Source organism: Schistocerca piceifrons, chromosome 1, assembly GCF_021461385.2.
Source record: "Schistocerca piceifrons isolate TAMUIC-IGC-003096 chromosome 1, iqSchPice1.1, whole genome shotgun sequence".
NCBI classification, from domain to species: Eukaryota; Metazoa; Arthropoda; class Insecta; order Orthoptera; family Acrididae; genus Schistocerca; species Schistocerca piceifrons.
The window spans coordinates 571304798-571319033 of NC_060138.1; the positions used below are offsets into that span (position 1 = coordinate 571304798).

Sequence of the window (14236 nt, forward strand, 5' to 3'; positions counted from 1 at the left end):
CGAAATTCTGTCAGAGACGGCAAAAGTATTAAAGATAAGTTGAGCGGAATGGATACTGTCACGGTCAGGGTCTCCCCAGATGGGGCCTCCCGGCCAACAATGCCACACGACCAGTTCATTTCCCTCGATCAATATCAGTGATATTTAAACAAGGGTATCTTGACGTAATCTAATTATATCACGTGATGCTGAAGGATTCAGATTAGGAAATGACAATAAAAGCAATACACGAGTGTTGCTATACGCGTGCAAAGTAAAGAGTATATAAGATGCAGAATCGCAATAGCAAGAAAGTTTTCTGAAAAAAAATGGTGGCACTGAATACAAATTTAAAGGTTAGGTACTATCTTCTGAAATTGTATCCAAGATATGAACTTGGGAGTCAAGAAGAGAAAATAGCTTTTCAAATATGATGTTACAGAAGAATGGTGAAGAGTAGACGCGTAGATTGCATAAAGAATGAAGAGATAGTGAATCAAATCGTGAAGAATTTGACTAAAAAAAGGGACAGGTTGACAGGGCACTTCCTGCACTATCAAGGCATAGTTTATTCGATAATCGAGGGAAATGAGTGATGTAAAAACTGTAGGAGGAAGTCCAAAGCGAGACTGTCTTAAGCAAGTATTGGATGCATGAAACTTGCACTATGTGTACATATTCGTAGATGAAGATGCTTACGCAGGACTGGTTAGCATGACGAGTTGTATCACAACAGTCTTCCGAGTAAATACACAACAGTTCAACTACACGTATAACTCTGAAAAGATATGTGTGTAAGTGAGTTGGCTGTATGCTCCTTATGAGTAACGTTTTCTATTGGATTTGATGCCATTTTGTATTAATTCATTTTACGTGGTATCGTTTATTATTACGTTAGTCGCTCATACAAGAAAAATTGGCCTCATTCCCTGTCGTTAACAATTTCAACAGAAACACATATCCGTGCGAAAATGAGAATACTTCTGTTCTTATCGTGGCCAACATTTTCACTAAGCATTCGTATTTTTCCACTTCACTGTACCATGTTTGACATATGTGTCAACGCTTCCGTTTCGGTAGGAGAGAGTGTTGTACCTAGAGAGTATTGTACCTACAGCACACCAATCTTTTGATCGATACTTCAGTCTAGTAACTGACTTTAAAATCGCATGAAAGAATGCCCACTACGGACCGCCATTAACAGTTTCCGCCATTTTCTACAATTTTTTGATCTTGTTAGATGTGAAGTTTTTATTTGCGCAGCACTTCTAAACATTCCACATTATATGCATTTAAGTGCTGTATAATCTGTGAATCCTAGCAATACCAAGACATTTTCCGTACCGCGCATTACCAAGGGGGCGGGTGGCGGGGGAGGGGGAGGGGATGGGGTTACATTATGCCTAGCTCCTGTCCAAAAAAATTCGTTAATTGCTTTAGATTACATAACTATATACTTTTTATAGAGGTAATTAGGGTCCCTTCGCACATCTTAGCAATATCAATACACTCTCAATAACGTGTGCTACCAATCTTATGAACACCACAAAAAACTAATAAATGCAGATTTCGTACATTGTTCTTGACTTTTACTCTCAACATTCTTTTTAAAGAATTATTGATGTGTAAGTAAGATCCTGAACCTGGAAATACTGAATACGACATTCACCGGGGAAAGCGACATCCGCCACGGAGACTTAAATTTTTGGGGCAGTACCGCTGATAAATTTAAAACTGATATGGAATCTGGCGAAGGAATTAATTAAAATCAATAAATAATTTTTTCAAAATTTTAAAATGTAATGTAATTGACCACATTACAATATATTCAAAAGGTGGGCATAATGTAACCCGTCCTCCTTGGTACTGTGAGGGTTAACACTATTATATGTATTGTCAGTTCTTCCGCTACATTATTTAATAGTAAGTAAAATGCTGTTTATATGACCTTTTCAGCCATACTTCATCCGTCATGCAGTATCTTGCATCTTGATACAAAAGGTCTTTCATTGTGGAACATGTGACTCTCTCAAATTAACTGTGTTTCTTTAATGTCTTTACAATTTTATCTGTATTGAAAATGGAAATTTGTGTTAGTTTCCAATACTTTCTATTTAAAAATGTATTTAACTAGATGTTGATTATATTTCTGCTTGATCTGAGTGCACTTTGTGTTTTTGGTGCGTAGTAAAGTAACACACAGACTATTAAATACAGTACTGATATTTTCTCAATTTCAGCACATTTAAATTTCAGTCGAATATTTATTCCTAGGTACATTACTAAGTTGTTCCTGGGAATATGTTTTCACATTTGGAAAGAGATAAATTTTATAATTTCAGAAAAAGACAGCAGTGCACATAAACTGAGTGCCATCACTTAAGAAGTATTACACTCTCCCCTACCAATTTTGGAATATTTATGCCAGTTCAGTTATATTTCCGATTCTCATCAATTGTGCCGTCTTCTACCGGAACACACACAAATTAAAGCTCTAATACGGAAGCTGAGTCACTACTAAAGTAAACACAAAAGTTGCAACAAAGTTAAATGTAATACGAGTATTACATTTTCTAGGAGTATATTAAATATCCATTGGTGTGTATATAGCGTCCGCACTCCGCACTGGCTTTTCAATTATTAAACGTGTTTAATATCAGTCTTTGCGACTGATAAAACATGCGTATTTATTTTACCATGCGCAATTCGTTTTATCGACCATTGAAGACTATCTCAATCAATAAAACAAAACGCATGTAATAGAATAAATATATTTATAAATATTTTTAGCAGCTGCAAAAAGGAATTTATTAACTTTTAACAGGTACAGGAAACGGTTTATTATTTACGGAAAAAAATTTATAACAGGGATGGGAAGGAAATTATTGAGGTGTACGCCATATTCGTGCTCTGATCGGTTGGTCTTTATTGAGGTAACACGTTATAAAGTCTCCTTGGCCACATACTACAGTTAAAAGTCCTTCTGAAAGACTCTTACACATGTGAACCAACGTAGCATGCATGTACGCATCAATAAATCACAGATACTTTGAAAATATACGTACACGAATCAGCAATATACAAAGGAAGTCCTTTCTACGAAAGAAACAATAACGATCGCGCCTGCGCAGAACGTCTAAGAGGCCATTTTCACGCAGATTTCATTTCCTTAGATCTAAAGCAACACTCTGGATAACTTGTCGTAAAATTTGTGGTGATACACAGAGTTATTCAATGGTTTAGTGCCTTAAACTTTTAGAAACGGACATTTGTTTTAGGGAATTGGGTTTCTGACGAGAGACTCCTACGCATTCGCGATATACTCCTTGTAAGTCTCAAATGTCTCAGAAAAAGCGAATGACCAAATTTTAACAACTATGTACATATTATTACATACAGTAACTGTATTTATTAACTATAAGGATAAAGTAAACACAAATTTGTTTCAATGTCAAACATGTAAAAATATAGGGCCCCAAAATTGAAATGGAACTTTGGAACTGGGTCAGGCATAGGTCAAGTAATATATTGAGAACTGTAACCTCTTTCATACATCAGTTTTTGTAAGGGGGATCTACGAAATGCGACAGAATTGAGTTCTGTTTTGAACGTTACGTATGGAGCTCAGTATTGATGCTGTATTATTTATACACATATGCAAGAGAAATATTGTAGCGTATTAGAATTATGGCTAGGGAAATTCAGTGTGATTTAGTATAGCAAAAGAAAGGTAATTAATTATTTAATTTGCTTACAAAAATATCATTGCAGTGTAGTAAATTTTTAGGTTAACAGGGTATAGTGTGAACATGTAGGCTTCTGTTTTCCTTCTCTGAACCTCGTAAGGAAACCCATTCATTATATCGTCCTTAGTCTCGTCACTGAGGAAATAACAGCACTGAAGGAAATTGTTGTGTAAGATATACCTGTTGCATTTGTATTGTTAAATAGTTTAATGTTTATGGTGCGTCTTCATCTTCAGACAAAGACTATTATATGACAGGTTCAGTTATGTCTTTAAATGTTCTACACAATGTAGTAATCTTCCAGTCAAAGCACAGTGCCAACGTGCAGTAAACTAAGTAACAAATCTTTCTTCCCACGAGTAGTAAACTAAAGTGACTATTTGTAATTTTTTGCAAATACGGCAAACCTAAATATAAATAAAGATTCTATTCAAACAGTCAGATGATGTGACTTTGTCCTTAAAATTCGGAGTTTCTATATCTCTCATTTAAGTAATGACAAATATTAATGATCATATAGCTAGGAGTAGAGGTAACTGAAATAATTTGTAAAACATTGCTTCATGTTAACGAAAAATGACAGACAGAGCATGTACCAGACAAGCGTTTGTACCTAAAGAAATGCGAGAAAGATGAGAGATTATACACTCCTATTTATAACTGATGCATATATTTAAGGCAGTGAGGACAAAAGGGTGCTGGTGAAGTGCGGTGTGCTACTTAATTAGTGAACAGTGACTGCAACAGTAGTTATGTTTAATTTCACATGGTATGTAGAACATCCAGAACTGAGAGGTATGGTAATTAATTAAGAGAGATCCGCTTTAGTTGTATTAATTATTTATTGAAAGCACAATCAATTACGGGATTTTAAAATTCCATCTTCAGGAGCATGAAATTATTGTATTTAGTAAAACACAACTTGTGGTTGGATGACTCAGTGCAAAAGCACCAATTAATGCATGTTGGCCGCACCGGTAGGAGCATGCAGTGATTGGAGCCCATGCACTGACTGTTGTGTTTTACCAAATAAAATAATTTCACACACCTGAAGATGGGACTTTAAAATCCCGAACTCAGTCGTGGTTACAATAAATAATCAGTACAACTGAAGCGGATTCCTCTAAATAATTTATTACGTGTTTAGTTTGTAGCTTAACTGGAAACTGTTTTAGTTCATTTAAATGAGTTGTTACCTGAAAGAAGTTTGTGTTGTATAAAGACCTGGTAGTTAATTTGTAAAGTCAATTTTATTTTTCTGTTGTTAAATAAAACATCTTAATTTTTCCTGTGCCTGCGTTTCCAGAGTTCCATTTACAGTCACACTGAACCCATTTCAGCACTCAACCACACACAACAATTGCAGCCTACGGAAGTCAGTACTGGAGCACATCAGCCACACCCAACCTTCACTCAACAGTATTCTGACAATTCAGCTTAACTGGTGAAGGAAATAGCTACATGATTACTACGGCTACAACTTACACAAAAAGATAAAGCCTTCAGACACTACTTTTGTAGACTTTCGATGTTATCTTATATTCTGCAGTGTGTGTGTTTTTTTTAATTTTTTCCATAACGTGGACAGCACCAACGTTAGTGCACCAACGTTAGTGCTGGGCTTACTAAAGTCGCTTCAAGTGTTGGTGTCCAGAGCTCTTACAAACGTTGAATGCGGTTCCGATATCTCCGGCTGTGTACTGCTGACAATTATGCAATATATGAAATGTGAAGCATTTTAATGTGTAATAAAAAATAAGAACTCATATTTTCATAATCTTTAGAACTCACAGTCTGGAAGTATGTGTTAATGAAGTTACTACGAATAAAGAGGTTTGCCTCTGAAAACATTTTTGTTATATACAGCAATTGTTTTTCTTAGTACAATAATACCTTTTACGTAAGAAGTTACATATCTTCCCAAAAAAGACGGTTCTGAACTAGGTATCAACAAATAAAATTGGTATAACGCTTAAAACAATTTTATCGCGGCCATGACGAGTGGTTTCGAATTTATCAGACGGCTGCCACATATTCATGGACATCAGCTGACATTTGTAAAACAGTTTATTGTGAAGCTTGAATGTTACGTCTCCGAACAAGTCCTTTTTTTTGGGAGGAGGACAACGAACCCGGAGACATTTTCACATGACCTCATTTCACTTGTGAATAACTATGAACTACACTATCATTCCTGAAATCGTTTTATTTTTCCTAGTTTATGTCACCATGACGCATAACTTACGAGAAACGTAGGTATTGATTTTTACAAATGTACTGCAGACATTAGATATGGACAGCCAAAATTCGAAACTCGTGCTAGTACAGAATAATAAAATTATTTAAGTACTACATTATAATAATGGACTGCAGCAGTTTAACAGCTTCCTTATGTTAACATACATCCACAGTGACTTCAACTAAGACATCTACTGGAGAGGAATTTACACTTTGCCGGAATCACCTGATAAGTCACTGTTGGACTTCGTTTTTGTGTCATCTTAAGGCACAGGAAAAAAGTGAAACTGCAGTTAAGTAACAGAATATAGCTAAGTAGTTACGGGTCTTAAAACTGAGACTGCGTGCATCATAAGGAATCTACCGATTTTTCACTCCGATTTGCTGTATATACACCGTCGTTACTAGTTTTTTAGTTGCAATGATTAAAATTTGTTTCATAATATTCTGCCTCTACTGCCACTATTATACAAACTTTTTACTCTTGTTTGACGCTACGAAACATTTAGTTGAATCTAAATTTTCTAGAAATATGAGTGATATGTATCATTCCCAGATTATGTTAATGAGTTTATTGCATGGGAACACCATAATTAAATACCACACATGGAAAAACACTAAATACGTAGAAAAATAAAGTGCTTTTTTTAGAGAAATCAAATAACGTTATGCAATCCATAAGAGGGCTCTTACTTCAGGAGTTGGTCCAATGTTAACATCGGCGTAATATATACAGAATAAGGCGTCACAAATTACGTTACTACTTTCCAGAAACTTAATCTGAAAAGTAATGTGCCTATACATCGCGCTGGTAATATAGAAACTGGGTAGATGTTCTCGATTCAAGAAGCTGAATTTTAAGAAAGTTAACCGTAAGACTGAAACACTATACTACATAACGAAACAGCTTTTTGGACACAGAAGCTTAAAATAATTGATATGATATATTTAGGACTGTTGAATTCACGGTTAGAAAGCGTACATTTTTAAAACAAGTAACGAACTAGCAGATGGAACAGAACTGCAACATACTTTTTTTTCTATCAATGTCATTCGCCATTGTATGGAGATCTTTTCTACAGCCTAGACCTTGCTTTACGTGCGCCGTTTGTTACATAGTGGTATATAAACTCTCTAACATATATATATGTATTTATATATATGTACATAGAGCTAACTATCCATAACAGTATCACTACATTGAGAGCCAGTACAAACTGTCGCGTAACACTGGAAATATCACACATCTTAACAGCTATACGATATAGTTTGCACATGATATGTACGTAATTCTTGGTTGTTTGTCGTTCAAGATAGCGACAAATGTAAGAAGTTCAGCTAAAGTAACATAAACGATATGTTATATACAACTCTCAGTGTTTATGTGTACAACTTTCAAAGGGACCATGACGTTGGAACCTCTGTATAAAACTTATGTTCTATGTGTTACAAAATAAAATACAACAGGTTTTACATCTACTGATGCTAATACCATAGAACAAAGGTCAAGTCTCCTAGTGTATGATTTAGGAAGGAAATAACTTTCAGCTTGTCTATGTACATAGTTACATCATTTAAAAACCTATACACTATTTTTACATAATTATATATGTATATATTTATATAAATATATGTCCAATAACAACGATTATTCAAAATGATCAATTGTGTTCACCTAAGTTTCTTTACAAAAACAAGTAACACTATCTATGAATACGCGAACGATATGTTCCACGAGTGTCTTTTTAACTCTTAAAATCATTTTGTACAATCTAACTAAACTCCATACCGTAAATGAATCCATATATTCAGTAGCAGACATCAAAGTGCTCCAATAAACTACACGTCTCTAAAAATAAAGGCGGACATTACTGAGACTTCTCAGAATATTACGGAATCAGCACTAGTGTTTTTGAGGTGCAGCAGTTCGTGGATGATCTACAAATCAGTACATTCTTCGTCTCATGATGCTTCATTTTGCTGTCGTTGGTATGGCCAGATGGTAGGATGAAATTTATTGCTGATCTTCATAAACCAAAATAATATGAGTACACTGTTCCAGAGGACTTACTTCTAAATTTAAACCATTGAGGATGGAATGATATGATGTAGTACGTTTAACAAAAGTTAAATTCGACGAGTTCACATTCTTATCACATAACTTCCACTTTTTCGCTTCCGGTGACGATGAACCTTACATTGTGAGTTTTGAATTTCACGAATCCCAAAGAAAAATTTCGTGGATCCAGTGGAAAGAAAGAAACACTCGTTTATTGCTTAAATCCTAAGTTATATTACCACATTCACTTTCGTGCTTCGTCTAACCTCATCTTCCTTCTTTGTCTTTCCATACCTTTCCCCGGCACTTGCACACAGACACACATAAACACATTCACACACACACACGTAGATAGGGGAGTATCAGTCTTCATTTCCGAACGCCATAATTTTTACATTTTAATAGCCAAAGCCCTGCCTGAAGGGGTTCTTGTCACTTAGGGGCTGGGGCTGTTGCACAGGTGGTGGTTCACTCGCTGCCACCCTAAACGGGTTCGTGTCCGTTTGCCTAGCCGGAGCCTGATCTTGTGACGACCTCGCAACGCTCGCTGTAGGCCTCTGGTAGGCCTGAGTTGACGGTTGGTAGCCCTGTTGCACTTGGTAATTCTGTGGTTGATGGTATCCCTGCTGTTGGGCCTGGTAACCTTGTTGCTGATAGCCTTGACTCTGATACGCTTGAGCCTGGTACCCACTTTGTGACTGGAATGGCTGAGTCGGTGCCGCTGGTTGGTAGCTTTGCTGGACTGGTGCGGTGTGGTATGATTGCGCTCCTGCTGGTTGTTGTGACTGGAAAGCTTGAGTCTGATTTACTTGAGGCTGGAAACTTGGCTCCTGAGCATACTGTTGTTGTGGAGGCTGCTCTTGCTGGTAGTATCCTCCTGTAACTGTGGGGGCATACCCATTTGCCTCTAATGCCTTGTCGACATTCGTCTCTTGAATACCTTGCGATTCATCCTCTTGAAAGCGAGAGTATTCGAGATGATTTTTGAGGTCTGTAGAAACCGGTCGTTGGTCTTGCATCGTGTAGGTCTGATACTGCTTGTCGGGCGGATCTCCCACTAGTATATTTGCCTCGTTCTCCAACGGCTTGAAGTCATAAATGTGCCTGAGATACATCAATGCAGGGGCGTACAGTAGGTTTGCGAAAGCAATACCAACGTTGAGAGCTGTGAAGCCGATTGCTTCGACGACACCACCCGCTATAACGGGACCCACTGCGTATGCCACCGAGTATGAGATATCTGCGATGGCGTAAATACTTCCGTACACAGAGACGTAGCGCACATCCACAAGATAGCCAAGTGTAGGTAGGAGCGCGGTGTCTATCAGCGCAATACCGAAGCAGATGCCACATATGGGAACCATCAGCGCTTTGTACGACGTCGCAAATGGGATTATGAAGCAACAGAGACCTTCTAGAGCGAGACCACCAGCCGCCATTAACCACTGGTACTGAGGATATTGTTTTGCCATCTTCACAGTCAGGGCAACGCCGAACACGTGAGGGAAGAATGCTGGCAGCCAGATCATTCCGATCTTCCAGTTATCCGTCGTCAGATTGTCCTCCATCCAGAGGGAAATTGTGGGTTCGAGGAAAGCGAGCGCTACATTGGACATCATTAGTGCTCCAGAACACACAGCGATGTAAGGATCGATGAAGAGCCTCCATATTGGAGTTCCTGCGACACGCTCCCGCTGTGAATCTTTGATCTGCTCTTTGATAGGCTTCATGACAAGAAGAAGCATGAAACCGTCGAGGAGAGAAACGAAAGCCAGTACCAGGAAGGGAACCTCCTTTCCAGCGAACTGATACAGCGCTCCTCCGAATGGTGGTGCTACGAGGCAGCCGAAACTGATGAAGGCGAGAGCGATACCCAGGGCTTTGGAGCGCTCTGACTCCTCCGTGAAACGATCGGCGATCATCGCGAGACCGGATGTGTCTGCGAAAGCAGATCCCACGCCTTGCAAGCTACGCGCAAAGAAGAGTACGCCGTAGCTACGTCCGCAGGCGAACACTGCCGTCGACAGGAACATGATGGTTAAGCCGATCATCATGGGCACGTCGTAGCCAATGCGATCGATAAGGGCCCCGGAGAACGGGTTCACCATAAGCTGCACCATGGCTTTGCTGGCGAACAAGATCCCCGTGGCGGAGTCCTGTCCGTGGTGGTCCCGATGCACTGGTGCACCTTTGGGCGGTGCCACTGTGGTCGTCGCGTTGGGGTCCGGGGGCGGCACTGTTGGAGGTGGACCCCAAGCGCCAACGTAGCGCAGGTAGTCGGGGATTATGGGCACGATCACCATATAGAGCATGTTGTCGAGCAGTAGTGCGATCGACACGATGACAAGGATGAGCTTGCGCTGCGACTTGGGCTCGTGCAGCTTGGCCCAGATGGCGGAGCGCAGGTCGGCGAAGGGGATGGGCACAGACGCGATGGCCGCGAAGCCGGTGAGCCATCCCCGCAGGCGCGCCGGCAGGCTCATGGTGACGGCGCTGGAGCTGCTGCTGCCGCTGGCGCTAGTAGACTCCTAGTGCGGCCATAGCGCCTCTGCGTGGCGGAAACCGGCGCCGGGTGGGAACGGCGGCACTTCAGCCGGCCATGGTCGTGGTCGTGGCAGGGCGGGGCGGGCAACCTTCAACACACAACACACTTATCGTTAGGCACACTCGGCTGTCAGCTTATTCTACTCTGCAGGACGAGGGGAGAGGTGGAGAGGAATGAGCAGGAAGGGCTCGTGAAGGGTCATGCGCCGTCCCCACCCGGCTGTCCGCTCCGCTGCGACGTGCGCTCGCAGCCTACTTCGCCAGCGAGCTCTGTATACGCACCGTCTACTCTGGACAAGCGCTGTCCTTCTGAAGGGTGTTGCATACCGACTGCACCAGCTGCATCATGTGATACACTGTTCACGCCTGGTGCTGGCGCTACTCTTCTTGCATTCGTGAAACACCCGTTTGTTATTTATGATGTTTTCGCTTTTGGAAGCGTTCCCTCTCTCAGCTAGATAAATGCTCAGCTGACTGTGAAATTCTGCTTCGCATAGGCTTAATCTGTTTACAAATACATACTAGATAAGCCGTATACTTAGCAGCCTTGTAATGTATTGGGATATAGGAAAACCACAGTCTATCGTCCCGTCGACAGTGTAGCTCCAGGCTACATAAGACAAAAGTAGAGGCACGAGTTTGACACGGAATTCTCGCCTGAACTATTCTAGCAATCGGAGAGTTTACGAAGCGGTTGCAAGTGAAACGCGGGCGATAAACAGTTCAAACGAAAAGAAAATAGCTCTTTTTGTGGTGTTGTCTATAGAATAACGCAGAAGATTATGTGGGTGGCTCCAATAATTAATGAGAAAGCACTGAATCGAGTTGGGGAAAAGGGATCAGTTGAAAGAACACATCTTGAGGCATGAAGCAATTTGGTATAGACGAAAGCGAGAGGTGCAAAAATTATAAAGAAGGTAAATGATTGACTACAGCAAGGAGACTAAAGTGGATATAAGTTGCAGAGGCATCTCAGCCATGTAGATGCTTCCACATATGCACTAGCGTGGAGAGGTGCATCAAAACCAATCTTTGGACTGAAACAACAGCAAAAACACGATATATAGGAAAAGATGGTGGACAAAAGGAAGTCGAACCAAACTCATTCTGAATGCAAGTTCATTTAAGAGTTTTTGAGTCAAACCTTTACATTTTCTGACTTCATACAGAATATGTTTCTCGGTAAATATAGTCAAGAAGTAAATCTACTTCCTCGCTCTTGTGCCAAGCAGCATCATGTTTTAGGGAAATTATTGTTTCATATGCTTTTTAGAAATACTTTTCTAAAACAGTAAACATTTTCTATATTGTGATTCTTGAGTTTCTTGAGTTTCTTGAGTTTCTCCCGGCGTATTTGATAATCAAAATATCCACGGGTGTGCTGCCGGTCTATATTGGTTAATGGCATTGATACATTCAGGCCACATCTGTTAACAGATGAAAGCACCAGTACTACACGTAACCTTAGAGCAAGCCCTTGTTGCATTAGTCAATTTGACACTGATTGTATAAGCAAATAATGATCAAGTACCAGAGAGCAGTTGCATCAAAAACCAAGACAAATCAAGAGGAAGGCTGAGGGGAATAAGGACACAACAAAGATTAGGACATGACAAAGGAATAAATAGAATGGGGAGGACTATTCAGTAAAAACATTATACTAGTAATATTTTTCAAGTACTGAATGTATGAAATGGAAAACTACTCGAAATCTGGAAATCTTTGACTCTTATGTCAATCAAATTGGATTCGCGATGTGTCGGTATCAAGATAACATTTATGAAGCTAAATAGCTAAACAAACACGAAGTGAATTATTCCTCAAATAATTTTAATTTTAGATCTAAAGCGGTCTAACTTAAAAAGCTACTAGCAAGGAGTGAAGAGAGAACGCTTGTAACTATACATAAAGCAATTAGAGTTGGCTCTAACATGATAAAGACCTGCTAGCAACAAATATTAAAGTTAACTATAGAAAATGCAATATGAATATATAACTTACAGGATATAGATTTTTAAGATGGTTTCATTATTAATTTTTGAGATAGTGAAATGAAGTAATGTAAACAAAACCTCCGAAGAAGATAATGGAGCTATGACTAATTACAGGAACATGCGTTTGCTACATTCTTGTTATAGTATCTGATGCTAATCCCAGAAAATTGTTGACAAAAGATAAAATACTGATTACAGTTAATCTTACCGAGAGAGGAAGAAAATCTAGTTTATTCAGTGACTATGAAAGAATTCAAAACAGATGTGCAGTAGGAAATATTAACTTGATGGAGGACTATAGCTTATTTTCCTAACGAAATAACAATCGCTATACAGGAAGCATGGTCTACGGTTTTGAACGACTGAAACTTCTTAAGTTTCAGCCAAGAGAAAGGGTGCAGTAAGCTACATTATTCAAAAGGTATGGAAATGAAGGCACGTTTTATAGTCCGTGACAGTATTATTTGTATATAATGAAATTATCATAATGCAGAAAGGAAAATTCTAAGTCATATAAGTTCAACCACGTATACAAGGAACTTAATATAAAAATACAGAAAAAATGAAAACATAATCAATGTGCAAGTGTGATTTGAATAAGTCTAGAAGCTTATTCATTAACCTTATACGTACATTACAAACTAATTTCATGATACCTATATAAATCTAAAAAAAGACCTTAAATTCAGAATTGGAATACTGCAACGAAAAGTGGCACCTAGAGTAAGAAGAAATTCTTTATTTTAATTTGATAAATTAAGATGTGGACCCTCATAATAGTCAACTATAGCAGCGAAAATGTAGTTCTTACATCGTGTAGCAGGCTATGAACTAGTGTTTGCGAAAGAAATGAAGACACAACTCTGTCGCAGAGTACGTGATTTCTGTTGTGGTACATGCTCTGCATCGCTCTGAACATGAGAGAAATTAACAGTTGGATCCGCTTGGAATTTGTATTGTACGCCTTTAGATCACTGGTCAGATCAACGCACTGCTGTACTGCGAGCGAAATAATCCTTACGGCCTGGGAGCAGTGAACAGCTGTAAGCAGGTTACACAAAGCGCAACATATGGCACACGGGTGACAGCGATGGGCCATTAGCGGATTGAATCGAAACTGTAGAGTCTCCTGCGCTGCGGCTTTACCCCATTCAGTAGGAGGTGACGTCCGCTGTTCAGCATAACGTGGGTATCGCCGGCCGAGGGTTGCACATTGCAGGACTGGAAATCCGAAGATAAACACGACGACTTTGTATAATACCACTTTAATGACTCCAATGATAGTGAGAGGAACGTTCATGGAACTATGGAGAGTGGGAGCTGTTTATCTTCGATGATTATTTCCGTTTGACACTGACGCCCGAGTCCCCACGTGAAGACGACGTGAACATCAGTATGCTGAATGGTATTTTACAAAATATTTCGAAGCATGAAATCATAGTGCGGGACGTGATACTGTATTGTGGAGGATCACCAGGGGACTTCGTTATGCCGGCCGGAGTGGCCGTGCGGTTCTAGGCGCTACAGTGTGGAACCGAGCGACCGCTACGGTCGCAGGTTCGAATCCTGCCTCGGGCATTGATGTGTGTGATGTCCTTAGGTTAGTTAGGTTTAATTAGTTCTAAGTTCTAGGCGACTGGTGACCTCAGAAGTTAAGTCGCATAGTGCTCAGAGCC

The 14236-nt window shown here is 39.7% G+C and overlaps 1 protein-coding gene across 1 annotated transcript in view; it reads right to left on the minus strand.

Annotated features, from left to right (window-relative positions):
- Positions 1–7710: 7710 nt before the first annotated feature.
- Positions 7711–14236, minus strand: part of LOC124795463 (vesicular acetylcholine transporter) — a 79751-nt gene continuing 73225 nt past the window's right edge. Inside the window, exon 2 of the mRNA XM_047259495.1 lies at positions 7711–10655. Within this exon, the coding sequence (XP_047115451.1) occupies positions 8421–10505 (2085 nt within the window). The 5' untranslated portion in view covers positions 10506–10655 and the 3' untranslated portion in view covers positions 7711–8420. The remainder of the gene's footprint in view (positions 10656–14236) is intronic.